The sequence below is a fragment of the Filicampus tigris genome, chromosome 4 (genome assembly GCF_054856515.1).
Source record: "Filicampus tigris isolate MCC_2025a chromosome 4, RoL_Ftig_1.0, whole genome shotgun sequence".
NCBI classification, from domain to species: Eukaryota; Metazoa; Chordata; class Actinopteri; order Syngnathiformes; family Syngnathidae; genus Filicampus; species Filicampus tigris.
In genome coordinates, this window is record NC_141220.1 from 12,883,512 (window position 1) to 12,899,466 (window position 15,955).

The 15,955-nt window shown below is 40.3% G+C and overlaps 3 protein-coding genes across 5 annotated transcripts in view; 2 read left to right on the forward strand and 1 right to left on the reverse strand.

Moving 5' to 3' along the window:
- cecr2 (CECR2 histone acetyl-lysine reader) overlaps nucleotides 1-997 on the forward strand; it is a 43,565-nt gene extending 42,568 nt beyond the window's left edge. For all 3 annotated transcript variants that reach the window (XM_086027402.1, XM_086027403.1, XM_086027404.1), the window contains one exon: nucleotides 155-997. In XM_086027402.1, coding sequence (XP_085883528.1) covers nucleotides 155-160 — 6 coding nt within the window. In that variant the 3' untranslated portion in view covers nucleotides 161-997. The remainder of the gene's footprint in view (nucleotides 1-154) is intronic.
- A 2,900-nt stretch (nucleotides 998-3,897) lies between these two features.
- Nucleotides 3,898-11,444, forward strand: ada2a (adenosine deaminase 2a). Its single transcript, XM_086027408.1, has 10 exons — nucleotides 3,898-4,039; nucleotides 4,417-4,750; nucleotides 4,973-5,192; nucleotides 7,400-7,613; nucleotides 7,688-7,815; nucleotides 7,892-7,982; nucleotides 9,013-9,121; nucleotides 9,223-9,380; nucleotides 10,345-10,547; nucleotides 10,622-11,444. The coding sequence occupies exons 2-10, from the start codon at nucleotides 4,444-4,446 to the stop codon at nucleotides 10,779-10,781; spliced, it is 1,590 nt and encodes a 529-aa protein (XP_085883534.1). The 5' UTR covers nucleotides 3,898-4,039; nucleotides 4,417-4,443; the 3' UTR covers nucleotides 10,782-11,444.
- On the reverse strand, nucleotides 10,622-15,598 carry ribc2 (RIB43A domain with coiled-coils 2). The gene is made up of 7 exons (XM_086027409.1): nucleotides 15,382-15,598; nucleotides 15,221-15,302; nucleotides 13,544-13,831; nucleotides 13,356-13,474; nucleotides 11,921-12,100; nucleotides 11,673-11,839; nucleotides 10,622-11,596 (listed from the first exon to the last, which is right to left on the reverse strand). Exons 1-7 carry the CDS (start codon nucleotides 15,499-15,501, stop codon nucleotides 11,527-11,529), a joined length of 1,026 nt encoding a protein of 341 aa, XP_085883535.1. The 5' UTR covers nucleotides 15,502-15,598; the 3' UTR covers nucleotides 10,622-11,526.
- Nucleotides 15,599-15,955: the final 357 nt, after the last annotated feature.

Genomic DNA, 15,955 nt, shown 5'->3' on the forward strand with positions numbered 1-15,955 from the left:
TCTAGTATTTTAAAAGACTTATTAGACAGCTACAGAAGCTAGATTTTCACGATGACTCTGATGACACCAAAGGCACTTGATCGTGATATTGACCCATGTGCTTCATACATTATTAGCTTGACAAACCTTATTTGTTCTCCCCCCACCTTTTCAGGCATGATGCACCGAACCAAAACAAAGAGGTGAACGTGCTGATGATCCACCTGACAAAGAGGACATTTTCAGTATACAGAAACTTATTCAATTTTGTTACTCTGGCTTCCAATTTTGGTTGGACTGCCAGAAAAATCCTAATACAAAATTCTACTGAGACCTTGTGAACAAAAGATTGCGGTCCTTCAAAAGTATTGTTGTTATTAGACACAGTAAGAACAGTTGTCCAATCATAAACTTGGATCTTTCAGTGAATCGACTTTTACAACTGAAATTCCCTTGCCACTGTGAACAATCGAAATATGCACAGGGAGGGGCAAGCCTTTTTTTTCTTTTTTATTAATATATAAAGGTGCCGTTATCTACTGACTCAAATTGTTAAAACTCAGGTACTGTAAAGAAAGAAGAGGAGGTTGCAGTGAGACTGTCTCCTTGACCAAGATAATTTACAGGTCCACTTGTCTTGGTTGCTTTTTTTGAATGTATGAGTGAATGTTTAGATAAGCACACTAGCTGTGAATGAGAGGGAAAGAATATGGATGAATAATTATTCTACGTAATTATTTCCACCCACTTCCTGTCCATTTCCACCTAGACACTGAGTTTCGTTAATCGTCAAGAAAATACATTATATTAATACGTCCTTCACTGTTAAGGTTGTCTTTGTTAAACCTTTGTGCACTGGCGAATATTGCGCTGGTTGTATCGGTTTGTACCTGACTCCATTCTGTACTGTGGCTTTGTTCGACTAAACCTCCTGCAGTGGCCTTGGATAGTCTTTATTTTCATTAAATCCTTGTACATGTATATGTATAAATAAATAGAAATCTATTAGCGAAACCCATTCATTGATTAGATTCATCTGTAATGAAGGGAACATTTTCAGGTGTCACGTCCTGCCTGCTGTTAAGCGTTAACACTGGAGCAAACTAATACTGAACATCTAGTGTGACATTTGACGTTCCACTAGGTTTAGATGTGAAATTCATTCTTGTCCCTTTACATTTGCTTCTGTGATTCGCTTCCTCTTCTCAGGGATTACACTTTGTACGGGTATTTTTCTCCTTTGGTGTATCTTAAGGAAATGATTCTACTACATTTTTGGCAAGTTGACCTCAGTTTCATGTGAGGAACTTCACTTTTAAAGAGCCTCTTTTCATGATGTCACTGAGAGTGAACTTGCGAGTGAAATTGCTTATTCCTTACTTGGGGTTATTTGATGTCACACTGTGGCTTTATTAGTTTTGGGGGTATTTGATTTTTCTTTTATAAATTTTTTGTTGTTGTTTTTTATTTACCTCGGAGCCACCGCCATCATGTTTTTGTTTTCTCCCTCAATCTGTTTGGCAGCAAGTCATCTACCTCAATGAGCCAATCTGTGGATTCTAGAGAATCCTGTGAGTCCGTCACTTTTAATCTTAAGTTTACCAACTGATCTAATGTTAGCATTCGCATCTTTAGTAAAAGTTATCATGCTGTGCCAAATGATGATGCTCACTGACCTACCGACCATGACATAAAATTAATCTCATTGAAACATGCTAAATGACAGTTTCTCATCAACACAATGTACTTGGACTTTACATGTTGTTGATGCATTTGTGTTTGCCTTAAATGTGCCGGTACTACAAGTTTGACATAGTTTGTCAGGAATACAACATATATAGAAATAGCTACCTAAGTTTTACATATTGATGAAATAGAGTTAATGGGGAAAAATAGGCGCTTTCAGAAGTTATGACTTGGTATTCTGTTAAATTGTGAATTGTCTCACTTGAGTGGATGTAATGGGGGTGGGGGGCTCAGAGGTAGTGTCTTCACTTCTGCTGTTAGATCTTTGAACAACTGTTTACAAGGGCACAGTGTGTGAAGTTCTGGGTGGTGGTGTCTTAAGGTGTACAGTTGTGTATGTGAGTGTTTGTATGCCCGCGTGTCTGTTGTGCAGAATTGATGCTAGTTATGTGTGTGCGCGTGCATGCAAGTCCACTGTCATTAGTGAAAACCATTTAGATGTGAAATATATTTATTTGCTATTTTCCATATTTTTTGGGCATATTTGTGCCTGTTTTAATATAAATGTGCTATCCATGTCCTTTTTTGTCATGTTGTGTGAGGAGTTACTTTTCTGTTTAATTTTGAATGGTGTTTACAGACTTTTTTTTAACTTGAATGACATTAATTGGAGAAATGGACACAGTATTTTCCATACTGTGCATTTCTTAGAAATAAATAACTTCCCTCAAATTGAAGTGTTTTGTGTCAATCTTGAACAAATACTATACTCAGTGGAGAGGTCTATTCATTTTGTTTCAGTTTTGCCAGTATCACTTTAGTATTGGGTCATCAAACTATTTGGCAACAATGTCAATTACATAAAGTCAAAATGAGAGAGTCAATGCTTTAATCAAGGGCGCTAACAATATCACCTTAAATTATTATTGCTATTGTTACTCTTGTTACCCAACGTGATGCCAAAGCACATATTTAACACGAAAAAAAATTCCACAGCGCACCATCACCAAACCACAATGTTAGAGAAAGTCATCAAGTGGAAGAGCATTTAATTGTTCTGCCAGTTACTACAAGTCCGAACGGATCTCAGTCCGTCAGTTATTGACGAATACCCGTTTTGCTGAAGAGAGACGGAAACGTGACACAGATTGCATTGACTGTATATGTACAGCAGGTGGCAGTGTGCACCAAAGACAGAAAAGCATTAGGCTGCTGAGCATCAAACCGCTTATCTAAGAAGTAATAAGGTACCAGTAACTTTGAATACAGAGAGAGTTTTACAGAGAAGGTCTTGTGAGTTAAGTTTTGCATTTGTATTTTTATTTTTGGAAAGCATGGGGTTAGGAGGTTGTGAAACGGTGTTTTTCAGGCCCACACTCTTATTTCACAAGGTGGCAGTAATGCACCAAAAGTTGTTTGCCAACTGCTAAACGACTGAAGAATATGAAGATGAATTAAAAGATTTTTTAAAAAACTTCGTTTATTGTAATTTGGTAAATGGACTGTCACTTGTATAGCGCTTTTCTATCTTTGGTACTCAGAGCGCTGCACACTATCTCATCTACCTACTGATGACGCAGCATCAGGAGCACCTGGGGGTTCAGTATCTTGCTCAAGGATATTTCGACATGGTCGGGAAACGACCACTCTACCACTGAACCATGCTACCCCCAATTTCTGCTTTTATTTCGATTTGGAAGGACAAGGAAGCATTTTAATCCACCAGGATTGTACCTTTGGCAACAATGTGACACAGGATTCTGGTAAAGCAAGCAAAACTTTTACAATTTTAATCAAATAAGTTCACATAATGGATCGAAGAATTTTTTATCTGTTGGACCTTTTTTTTTTTTTGGCATTGACTGGCGGACCTTTGATATTTACAGGAGCGCAGTTAAAATAACATGACGGACTGACTGATTGCAGTTAGGTCTGTCTTGAAAAATTGACGAACTACCGGGTACTGACAGAACACGAATGACGGACCGGCAAATTTCAGTAAAATGCCCACCTCTGCAAAATACATTGTCCTCATTAAAATAAAGACACCCATTGTGCATAAATGCTATTTTGTAACCCTTCTTATTTTTTTTTTTTTTTTTTTAATTGCCAAACCTTATTATACAATTACGAAATAAACATATAAAAACAACAAAACCCAACTGGGCTATTTTGCATTTCCCCGGTTGGTTTTTGTCCAGGAGAATTTTGTTTACGTAATACATGTCAGAAGGGGTGGAGCTCAAGAGCTTCAGCGAGCTGTTTATGACAGGACTACAGTTCGGACTCCGGAGTCGACAGGAGACCTCCTGTCTCCGGGATTACACGGCATTTGCCCGTCAGTGTATTTATTTGGTGGCACTGCAGTATTAAGGTAACTTGTCATGTTTAATAATTCACATTGCGGCGTTATCCGTTGGCGTCGACGCTGCATGTCTATCCTTTGTTAAAAATATGCAAATAACATGAAGCCTTTACGTCTTCACTTATATTATCCATTGTGTATTAATCTTTTGCTTTCATGGTCATTTTGAAGCCAGTCGCCAATATGTTACGCCACCATAATCGTTTTCTATATGAAATCCAGTCGACACAAAGTTGCGATTTACACATAGTACCGATTTGACATGATGGCACAAATAATTTTTATAAGCTTTGTCAGCCCTAATTAGATAATGCGTTAAAGAAAAATAGTTTTCTAATCCACAGGGACGTTTAAAAATGTTAATAAAATGCTCCTTTGTGTTGAAGGTCTTCACATTTGTGGTTTGTCAGTGGATGATGGTGGCGGAGTTGCAGCGCCTCCTGGCGGCGATCGCCTGTTTGCTGCTTTGGCATGCAGCAGGTGTCTTGTCCATGCCGGACCCCAGGAGGAGAGAGGCTCTCATTGAGCTAGAGGCCTCCCAGCAGACGGGAGGTCAAATGGTGCTAACAGACTTGGAGAAGCTTTTGGATGCTCGGCTGTACCAAATGAAGCAGGATGAGATGGCCAAAGCTAATTTCCCTCCTGCCATGCACTTCTTCCAGGCCAAAGCCTTAATTGAGCGCAGCCCCATCTTTCACATGCTGCAGAAAATGCCCAAAGGTTATTCATTTATTCCACTGTTTACCAACCTTCACTGAGCCAAGGAACATATTTGTGTGCTGCCCAATAGATGAGCAAAGATGCACTATTTTTTTGTAAATACTTTTCAAAGATGCTGACTGATATGCTGCTGGTTGGGAATCACTGATTTGATCATATATTTTGAGATGCCCGTCCCTCCCTTCTAAAAAAGGCACAGCTGTGATTGAGTTTTTGTTTCAGGTGGAGCCTTGCATGTCCATGACCTTGCCATGGGGGACCCCGAGTGGATTGTGAAGAATGTGACGTATCGGCCAAACTGCTACATGTGCGTCACCGACAAACGGTCAGTCAACTTCATCTTCTCATCGGGGCAGCCTAAGAGTGTGCCTAACTGCTCGCCGTGGATCCTGATGGAAACACTCAGAAACAAACTCGTCAACGTCACAGATCTGGACAACAGGTGAGGTTTTATGGGATAATATCATTAGATAGACAATCTTGAGAGTCAATACAAGAGCTATCATGATTTATACTTAATTGTATTTGACATGTCAGATGTACAGTATAGGTTTATTCAATGGCGTCGCTGGGCTGTATTCCTATACAAACAGACCCTATACAAACAGGAAAATTAAATAATAAACAAATTACATACATGACCACCATAACGTAAAAAACATTTTCCTAAAACAATCCCGATACAAAAAAAAACACACACAAAATACAGTTATAATAAAATAACTTAAGGTGTCATTACACTCCAATGACGGGCATATCCCCCATCTCATATCCCCCACAATACAGTGACCCAGTCTTGATGTCCGTGCTACCTGCCACTGCCAGGGTCAACCGCAGCAAAATTACATAAAGAATAATATAAAATAAAAAATTAAAAACATTTTTTTTTTTATTTGACCACAAGAGTGCCCATGGGTTTACAAAACACACCAACCCTACGTCAGCTATGCCATTGGGTTTATTATTCTTATAGTTTGCAGTGACAAACTAATGTTTAGCAGCACATTAGCTACTTTCAATGAATGATAAAAAGTGTAAATGTTAAAAAGAACAAACATTCGCTATGCTCTCCAGGACCTCCTTTACATCCTCCATGTCTGCTTTATTTTCATCTTTCAGAGTACCTTCTTTTATTAACTAGTACAAACAAAATAATAATTTCATCGAATATATGTAGCTACAGTACCCCTGTAATATTACTACGTACATGACTTAATGTTACGGAAGTGTATTGTCACACCAGAAAAGAAAAAGTTCAAAATTGATGTCACGTTTTAACGTGATAAGTTGGACAGAGCTCGGCACTTGACCCTTTTTTGCCGGTCCATCCTCCGTCTGTGACCTGGGTACCCTTCCGTCCTCGTCCCTCCGTCCTTATTCATAAAAATTAGCGTCCTCCGACCCCGTCCGTCCTCGTCCTTTTAAAACTCTTCCGTCCTTACGATCCATCGGTCCGACCCCCCCCGCCCCCCTTGCCGCCCATAAACAACAAAATACAACCCCCCCCCTCCAAAACCCTCCATGCACTCACTCATAAACATTATCTAAAGATCATTAGCTGGCTAATTTGCTATGCTCATCCATTTACTGGCTGGGAGTATCGTGAGGGGATTGAATTGTTTACAACTGTTTCACCAGGCTAGCATTTAGCTGCAACACAAGACCGTCGTGATATGATGAAGATGATGATGCCAACTGGAGGAAGCACCAGGAGAATATTTATGATTGTGTAATAACACAATACTATTGCGTTTTATTGCAAAGCTTTTGTGTTTTAACGCCAAGACGTTTTCAGTTTTTATAAAATAATTATTGCAAAATAACGCGAGGATGTTTGAAGAGGAAACAAAAACTTTCACTTTCGGGTCGTTTAAATGTATACGCTGGTAGAGATTTTTACGGTCTGAAGATGTCCCACACAAGGACATATTTTGCATGCAAAGAGATAATGTACTAAATGTTCAGTTCACAAAACAAATTTGTTAACACGGATCACACACACACACAACACAGGTTGGGTGTGTTTCTAAATTGTGTCCTGGTGCCAGTGGCAATATCCATGGTATTACATGTATTGAACCACTAGAGGGCAAAACATGCATGCGCAATGTGACTACTGGAAAGCGTTGTACAGGCAATTCATTCATTCTATCCCAATGACATATTTCTGTCATTTCACAATCGGTCTGAAAAAGTCTGGTACCAAATAAGTTAATGAAGGCGGCTCCCTAGAAGATAACATGCAGTGGTCTTGCCTTTTAAAAGAACCCAATACAACATGTTCAGTCGGTACTTGATCCGGTTAGGGACGATTAGAGGGACGGACGAAAACCAACTTCCATCCTTGCTTATGGGCGTCCGTCCCTGGGACAGAATGCCCATCTCTGAAGTTGGACATCCGCATTTGTCAAAACAAAACTTAGGAAGTCAACTCAAACATATTTTTTTCCAAGAATAAGAACATCCCCCCCCCCCCCCCCCCCGGTGTAGTAACAATATGCTTCCGTAGGATGTAGTCAGTTGATGTATGATAGAACTCATCAATGCTTAAGATGTACACTTTCCTTTGTATTATAACTGAGATTTGGCTGCTTTTCCAAACCTTTGTGCATATTAGAATACATGACCTGAGTCGATTTGCGTTTCCAGCATCCTGGCCAACTTGACACTGTTCACTGATGGCGATCCTGAGGCCTTGTATCCCGACCAGGTTGTGGTTTGGGAGAAGTTTGAGCTGAACTTCAAGGCCGTGATGGGTCTGCTCACGTATGCTCCCGTGTTCAGAGACTATTACTACCACAGCCTCAACCAATTCTACAAGGATAACGTCATGTATGTGGAAGTACGCGCTTTACTTTTGCAGGTAGGATGTTTTCATGACTGCACTGATCTTTTTGGACGTTTGCCATTTCCTGAAAACATGTTGGCTGCGCTCAGGTATACGAGCTGGACGGCAGCATTCACGACTCGGCGTGGGCTCTGAAAACCTACGGGGATGTCACTCGACAGTTCATAGCAGACCGCCCGGACTTTTTTGGAAGCAGATTCATCTTCGTTGTCCACAGGTGCCCCTCGCTCAGAGTCCTTCCTTTTAACAATAATGATGGAGCAGGTGAACACCGATTGCGGCTTATGTTTCAGAACGATAGATGCATCCGCGCTGAAGGCCTTAGTGGAGAAGGCAATGAAGCTGCAGCGAGACTTCCCAGAATTGATGGTGGGCTTTGACTTGGTAAGAAACTCACTTCCACATAGTTCCTTGGCTCCCAGATGCCACAAGGTGGCGCCAAAGCAATACAGTACTGATACTGTGTGAGAAGAGGCCAAAGTCAAAAACCCCAAACCGTGAACTAAGGAATTCAACATTTCTCAACTCAGTTCAACTCAATTTTATTTACAGGATAAAGAACTTTAACAACTGCAGTTAAAAAAAAGTGTTGTACATAAATATAAAAGTGCAAATCTAATATGTGACACTAACATAATTTAGAAGCAAAACAATAACAAGGTTCAAACAATACAATAATCAAATTAATGCAATTAAATAAGACGCAAAAAACAAATGAATATTTTTCTAGAATAATATGCATCTAAAATGAAATAATATAAGAACTTGGAGTTCTGACCGCCATAAACAAAACCCAATTCCAGTCAAGTTGGACGTTGTGTAAATCCAGGGTTGACGCATTTTCATTAAAGTTAGTTATTTATTTCGTTTGGACTTTTCTTTTGTAAATTCAGTTGGTTTTGATTTGTTTTTAGAGCTGGTTTGTTAGTTTTAATGTTACTTGAAATTGTCTTTTAATATATGCAGTATTTGTTGAGTGCAATATTACTTTTTTTTTTTTAAAGATGCAAAGTATTGTGTAATAAAGTAAACTACAATTCTCAAACAACTGTTTGACTTTCCTTCGTCTGCACAGGCAAACAGTTACACCAAAATAAATACATTTAAAATGAAGCCCAAAAGCTAATTGACAAAGACAAAACAAATTTTCATTGAATTATAGTTAGTTTTACAAATATTAGTTGTAGTTTCAATTCGTTTTCTTTTCAATTCAATTAGTTTTTTATTTTAAAGATTTTCGTTAAATTTTTTTTATTTTTTTTTAGCATTTTTTATTTTAATTTCAGTTTGACTTATTCTGTTAGTTTTCATTAACTATAATAAAGTTGCTCCACACTTGAGCATTTCTACTTATTGTAAACTATGATAATAGCAAATTATAATTTGAGTTAAAGTGTACACTTACTCTGCTCAGGTCGGTCGTGAAGATGACGGAAAGCCGCTTTGGTATTTCCGAGATGCCTTGTCGCTACCAGAAGAGATGGGCGTGACACTTCCCTACTTTTTCCACGCTGGAGAGACAAGTGAGAGCTCAAGCTGATTCCAATGAAACAGATTTAAGGGAAGAAATAGAAAAAGTAGAATTCATGAATTTCAAACATTTCTCTGTACGACGTTATCGTAGATCTGGAGGGCACCGACGTGGACCAGAACCTGTTGGACGCTATTTTGTTTAACACTTCACGCATCGGCCACGGGTTTGCTCTGATTCGCCATCCTTTGGCTCGAGAACTGTCCAAGAAGAGAGGCGTGGCTGTGGAAGTGTGTCCCATATCCAACCAGGTAGACGTGGTCTTGTGTAAACTATTCGACATGCAAACAAACATTCATTGACGTCATTCAGCATTTGACAATGGTGTTAACGCTGTTGTGACCCACTTAAAAGGAAAATCAACCCAAACATATTTTTTTCACGAAAATGTTCCCAGCAGGCCCACTAGTTGAAACACGGCATTCTGATTAATATTGTGTTTCTGGAATATGAGTTAAGCAGCAAAATCCATCTGTTTTTAGCCATCTCAGGGGGCGGCCATTTTGTCATTTCTGTCGACTGAAAATGACATCACTCAGGGGGCGGCCATTTTGTCATTTCTGTCGACTGAAAATGACATCACAACTACTCAGGGCTCTGGGAACGACCAATCACTGCTCAGCTTCAGAAAACAGGTCAGCCGTGATTTGTCGTTACCTGAGCCCTGAGGCTGTGTGATGTCATTTTCAGTCGACAGAAGTGACAAAATGGCCGCCCCCAGAGCTGGCTAAAAAAGGGTGGATTAACTCTTATTCCACAAATGCAATATTTATCAGAATGCCGTATTTTAACCAGTGGGCTTGCATAGAACATATTCTGGAAAAAAATATGTTTGGTTGACTTAACCTTTAAGTAAAAATATCCATCCGCCTGTGGTTACTTTCTGCAATTGACTGGCAACCACTCCTGTAGCCTGCATTTTACAGACAGGGAGACAAATCAACCCCTCCCCCCAAAAAAAGAAAAAAATCCATCACAAGAAATTTGAATAGTATTACCTGAACAATCCAAATTATTTTAAAGGTAGAAATTAGGTAGGAATTGGCCTTGTGAAAAGATTTTTCATATGTTTTTAATGAATCTCTAAAAAGTGCTATTACTACATCAATCGGGATATTTCCCATGTTATGTTTTCTACATGAGAATTTTGCAACCCATTGCCAGTTAAGTCCACGTTTTCAATTCAGTGCTGAAATTCCTCTCGTCCTGGAGCAGGTGTTGAAGCTGGTAGATGACCTGCGAAACCACCCGGCGGCGGTGCTGATGTCCCAGAACCACCCAATGGTCATCAGTTGCGACGACCCGGCCATGTTCGGTTCCTCCGGACTCTCCTACGACTTTTACGAGGCCTTCGTGGGCTTCGGGGGCAACAGGTCCCACGTGGGCACTCTCAAGCAACTTGCCATCAACTCTATTCTGTGAGTGTCGCCCATGTGAAGTGAAAGATGCGCCCGAGCTCGCCCGCTGACATGTCACCGTTGTTTTCTACCAGGTACAGCTCGCTGAGCCCAGAACTGCAGAACAAAGCTTTGGATTTGTGGCAGAGGAAATGGGACACGTTTGTCTCTGAAAATGCTTTCCAGAAACACGAGTGTGGTTTTGGCAATTTTTTTTGCTCTTATCCCGACATGCTTCCTTTGAGGAGACTCTAATTCTGCTGCTGTGCTGTGAGCGAGAATATGGGGCTTTGCTGTTAACACTTTTGTGTTTGGACAAGAGGCAACGTGGTTGGGGGTTTTTTTCACTTGAATTTGCACTTTGTAAAGGTGGCACGCATGTTTGTTGGGGTGCTCGATGTAGCAGGCTTTCCCTTGTGCCATCGCCATACAAACAACACAAGCTATTTTGGAATCTTTTTATATGCATTTTGGTCACAACAAATTCTGTTTTATGTTTTTGGGAAAAATGACAAATCAAATCTTCAAATGTTTGTTTACGGAGTTCTCTAAATGCCACTGAGTCTTTTCTGGAAATCAATTTTCAGGTTTCCGATTAGCTATAATGATGGCTTTACCGCTAGAGGTTATAGCACTACCCGTTGTTTTGGCAACATGGAGACAGATTAATATTTAAAAGGTTCTCAAGAACCCGAAAGTAAGGTACAAATGTTTTATCTGTGGAGCTTGCAGTTGCGTGCGTGCTTTGCTTGTGTTTTAATGAGAACAAATGTGTTGTATGATGCGTCTCAGGAAATGGGCTCTGCTGCTACTTGTTTTTTTTAAACTGTCCTGTTTTTATAAGAAGAAGCGTTGTTGCATTGATTGTGACATTTGTCCCTTTAAAAAAAACGGCACTAAAACATTGCACATCTAAAAGGCACTGTATTTGTATTTATTCACTTGCAGTCTTTTATTTTGGAACACACAATACCGCGGCTTTTGCTCATCATTATTGTCATCAGCGGCTGCTGGTGTTGAACTGGGAGAAGAATCGCTCATCAATGTGTCCCCTCCCAATGTCCTCTTTCCTTAATACACAAACATGACTTCTGAAGCATCCGTAAGAGAACAGAAAGCTGTGTTTTGTGTGCGTGTTGTACCTACCTGTGCTCCTGTGCTGCAGCCAGCCGTTTGTTGGTGGTGTCCATATGTCGCCGTAGCTGCTTCCTGTGTCGGGCCCGCTGTCTCTCCAAGAGCTCAGCTGTACGAGCCGAGTCCAGACGGACGCCATCGTGTCGCATCTCTTCTCCTTTCTTCTCTAGTTCCGCCCTCTACCGTGTGTGTCCATTTCAAGTGAAGGATATTTTACACACTTGAAATAGAAAACATGATTGGCTTTGATGAAATGTTACCATTTTCTCTTCAATTTGATGCTTGCGGAATTGAGAGATTTGCATCAAGCTCTCAGGAGGCGGCTTCCTGTCGCTGCTGGGATAAAGGCCAGGGGCTCCCATCATGCCGGTGTGCTGATCTTGCTGCCGGATGTCCTTCTGATTACGCTCCTGATGACGCCTTTCTTCTGTCTTGGTCATCTAACAGCAGAGATAAATCCAAACTTCTACATTTCAACTCTGTCTGGTTGTTTCTGAAACAAAATTGAGTTAATGCTAGAAGTCATGATGAATAGGCCCTCACACGCTGAGCTTGTACGAATCGTCAACTTTCGCATCATCCTCAGCCCGCGGACAATTGAGGAAACTCAAAAGGTTTCATAATGCAAAACTTTTGACATTAGATGGATGAACACAGGCGTGTGGGCAAAAAATGCAATGAAGGCCAGCTTGTGGTCTTCTATCAGGCCCACCTCACAAAGATTCCTGCAATATTTGTTCCATTACTTAGTGCCGCACTCCCAAATTGGTAGATTCAAACACATGTCTTTGTCTTGTCATTTGTCCCATTAAATAAATGGTTCAGTTAATTATTGCAACTGTAATGTTATTAAAATTGTTAGGCTATTTGCTGATTTCACTCTTCATTCAAATTTGAAAGTAAACCTAGTGGTTTACAGAGGAATTGCGTCCAACATAAACAAGGGAAGATGGAACAAATTAAGTTGAATTAATTATAGATACCTTAGTTAAGAATGAGACTGGATTATTCATTATTGAAGTAACTATTTTACATAATTGTACATGCGCATTTAAACTTTTTGTTTTGTTTTGTATTTATGTCTGCTTCAAGCCAAAATAGCCAAGGTCCTGTTCATTTTAGGGAATGCTGGACTTTGCTTACGGTCATGATGAATCTGCCTACTCAATGTTATATGTAAGAAAAGTCATAATTAAAAATTCTGCCTTTAAAAAGGTAATGACATTAAAATGGACGTCAACCAAAAAAATGTCTTTACAACAATATGTTCTATGCAGGCTCACTAATCGAAGCATGGCGTTCTGATTAATACTGCGTCTGTGGAATATGAGTTAAGCAGTAAAATCCACCCGTTTTTATCCATCTCAGGGAGTGGCCATTTTGTCACTTCTGTCGACTGAAAATGACATCACAGTTGCTCAGGTAACGACCAATCGTGGCTTAGCTTTAGAAAACAGGTGAGCTGTGATTGTCGTGAAACTGAATAAAAAAACTAAACTAAAAACAACTGATGAAACAACAGCATTTACTGATTTGGTATGAGAAGCCATTCTGTTAGATGGGCTTTGAAGTTTGTGTTTCCAATTTGTAGCTTTTGGCAAAGTCACAAATAGTTTGCCCCACTTCACTTTTATCTCAATATTGTGCATCAATGTGGTGTGTTAACCACATTCTGAGCTTCGAGGCATGACTCACTGTGTGCAGATTCCACTCTTTAGTCGCAACCGCTGCTGCTTTTCTCCTCTCCAGCTCTTCGTTCTGAAGCTGCAGAGCTTCATTGTCCATGTCGACTCTGCTCCGGTCGTCCTGCAATTCTGAGGACCCAGACAACACATTTAGTGAACTCAGGTGCTTGCGTGTGTTTGAATGTAGTTAAAACTTACTCTCCATCTTCTGTCTGTGTTCTTCTGCGCCTTTCTCCTCCTGCTGCTGGATGAGCCACATTCGGAGCTGCTCCCTCTGCCTCTGCACTCGTCTCCTGCAGTCTGGGTCCTCCCCGAGCAGACCGGGCAACATCATCATCTGTGCTTCCGGGTCCAACTCCTGCCCGCCCCGAGGCTGCTGGTACTGATGGCGGTAGTCCACCATGGCCTTCTCCGTGTCATGTTTGACCTTCAGTTGTTGAGTATGCAGCAGGGAAGCTTGTTTTATGTTGTCCAGCATCGCAGCATCTGTGGGGAACACCTCTTGATGCTTAGTCAAACATTCTACCAGGGTATGATGCCTGCCCATCCATTTTCAGTATAGTTTGTCCTCATAATCGTGCAAGTAGGTCAGCTGGAGCTTATCACAACTCACTCTATAGGCCAGAAAGGGTACATCCTGGAACGGGTGCCAGCCAAGCCACCCACTGGCGGAGCCAGAGGGGGGTGGGGGGTGGGTTGGTTGGGCGGGGGGCAGGGTAGCACTGGCATCATCAGAAATCTGACTGGGCCCCCCAGGTGCCACTCCAGAGAATTGACGTCACGGCAACCGCGTGCTGCACGATGTGCAGTTGTTTTGTATATTTAAGTGGTTGCAAAAATTTTAATGATCTGGATCCAGGATTGCCGGTGGACAAATGGAGGAAAACATTACTTTGAGGGTGCAAAAAGTGGATTTTGCAATTTACAGGCCCTTTAAAATTACCGTCTCCAATGGTCTATTTTACTTGACAGTTTTTAGACCGAAAGTGGATGTTTCAAAACATTGTGTGAAATTATGTCGGCCTCGTTGTAACAATAGCTAGACTATTTCAGTGGGTTTGTAGGAAAAAAGGGGGGACAACCTCTGTGTGGTTTCTAAAGAGAAACAACTTAAATTACATCTGAATGTTTTGTTTTTATATTATAGCTGTAGAAAATTTGTTTTTTTCTATATTTTACAAATTGGTGGTGCCATTTTTTCACATGAACATTCAGGCTTCCTGGGATGTATTGTATTTAATTTATGATATTCAAAGAATGTAAATCTTAATGACATTAAAAAACACACACACATTCAAATAAACTGGGCAACTCTGATACCAGAGCACCAGTATGCTATTGAGTAAGGCCAGTGACACTGTATGAAGGAAAAGACAATGTTATTTCCAACACTTTATAATTATTTGTAATTCACCTAAATTTCAAAACTTTCTTTATTAAAACGTAGGCTGGGTCAAACGTTTTGACCCAAAACATGTCTAAAATTCATGGAATTGATAACACAACGTGATTGAATGACTTTGTTTCCATGAATGAAGCAACCCAGCTGAGAGAGGTGTCTGACTGAACAACTCGTTCAATTTTAGTAATATTAATAATAATAATAATAATAATAATAACAATAGTGTGTGCGTATGTGCGTGCGCGCGCGTGCGTCAAGTGTATTTAATAATTAAAATTGATGTTGATTGTTGATCACGTGTTTCCAAACTTGATTTGCGGACACTCTGGGGTTGCCTTGGTCACCTCAAGGATAAAAGTCTAGCTCTGCCACTGATCGAACCTATGGACAAACAAAATTTTACCTACGTACGACTTTTTGATTATATTTTTTTCAAAAAACAAGCCAATATATATATTTTTTTATTTGCTCACCATAGGCATCTTGTTCTTCCTTTTCTGCCTTTTTCCTTGCCATCTTCTCAGCCACTTGCTTGTCAAGAAATTCCTTGTCAACCTATTTTTTGGGGGGCGTGGGGGGTTAAGACAGTAAGACTAAAGTTAAACGGTAAAGAATATGTGCAACTCAAACTTACTCCGATGCTCCTCAGCTTGTCATCAAATAGCCTCGCTAGTCTTCGAGCCTCAACGTCCCGACGTCTCTGCAATTTGACGTTTGACAGGCCTTCCGATAACAATTCAAAGTTGTACATCATGGCCACGCACGGAGGAATGGCAAATGTTTACTGCGGAAAAGTTCAGCGACTTTTTTTTTTAAGTGGGGGTTGTGCGAAACACAGGTTGCTAAGGCAACGCTTCGTGGTTCTTCGGAACAAGTCGGCTATTTCCGGTATTTCTCCCGGACACCTTGGTAACGCCATCTCGAGCGGAATATATTATTCAAACAAATAAACTCGTACTTTTCTCTCAACGTGTTATGACATTTTTGGATTAATTAATATAGTAAAGCATCATTACACTGGTGGTTTCTATTGCCATAAAACTTGAAACTTGTACAATATGCCGTGAGGGACGAAGCTTTATGAAAACGCAGGCAAACTGTATCTATTAAATGGCAGGCCCTTAATCAATATATTCATTTTTTTTTTTTAAATGTGAAATCAACAGCCTAAACATTCACAATTACTGTAAACTCGTGTTTTGTTACAT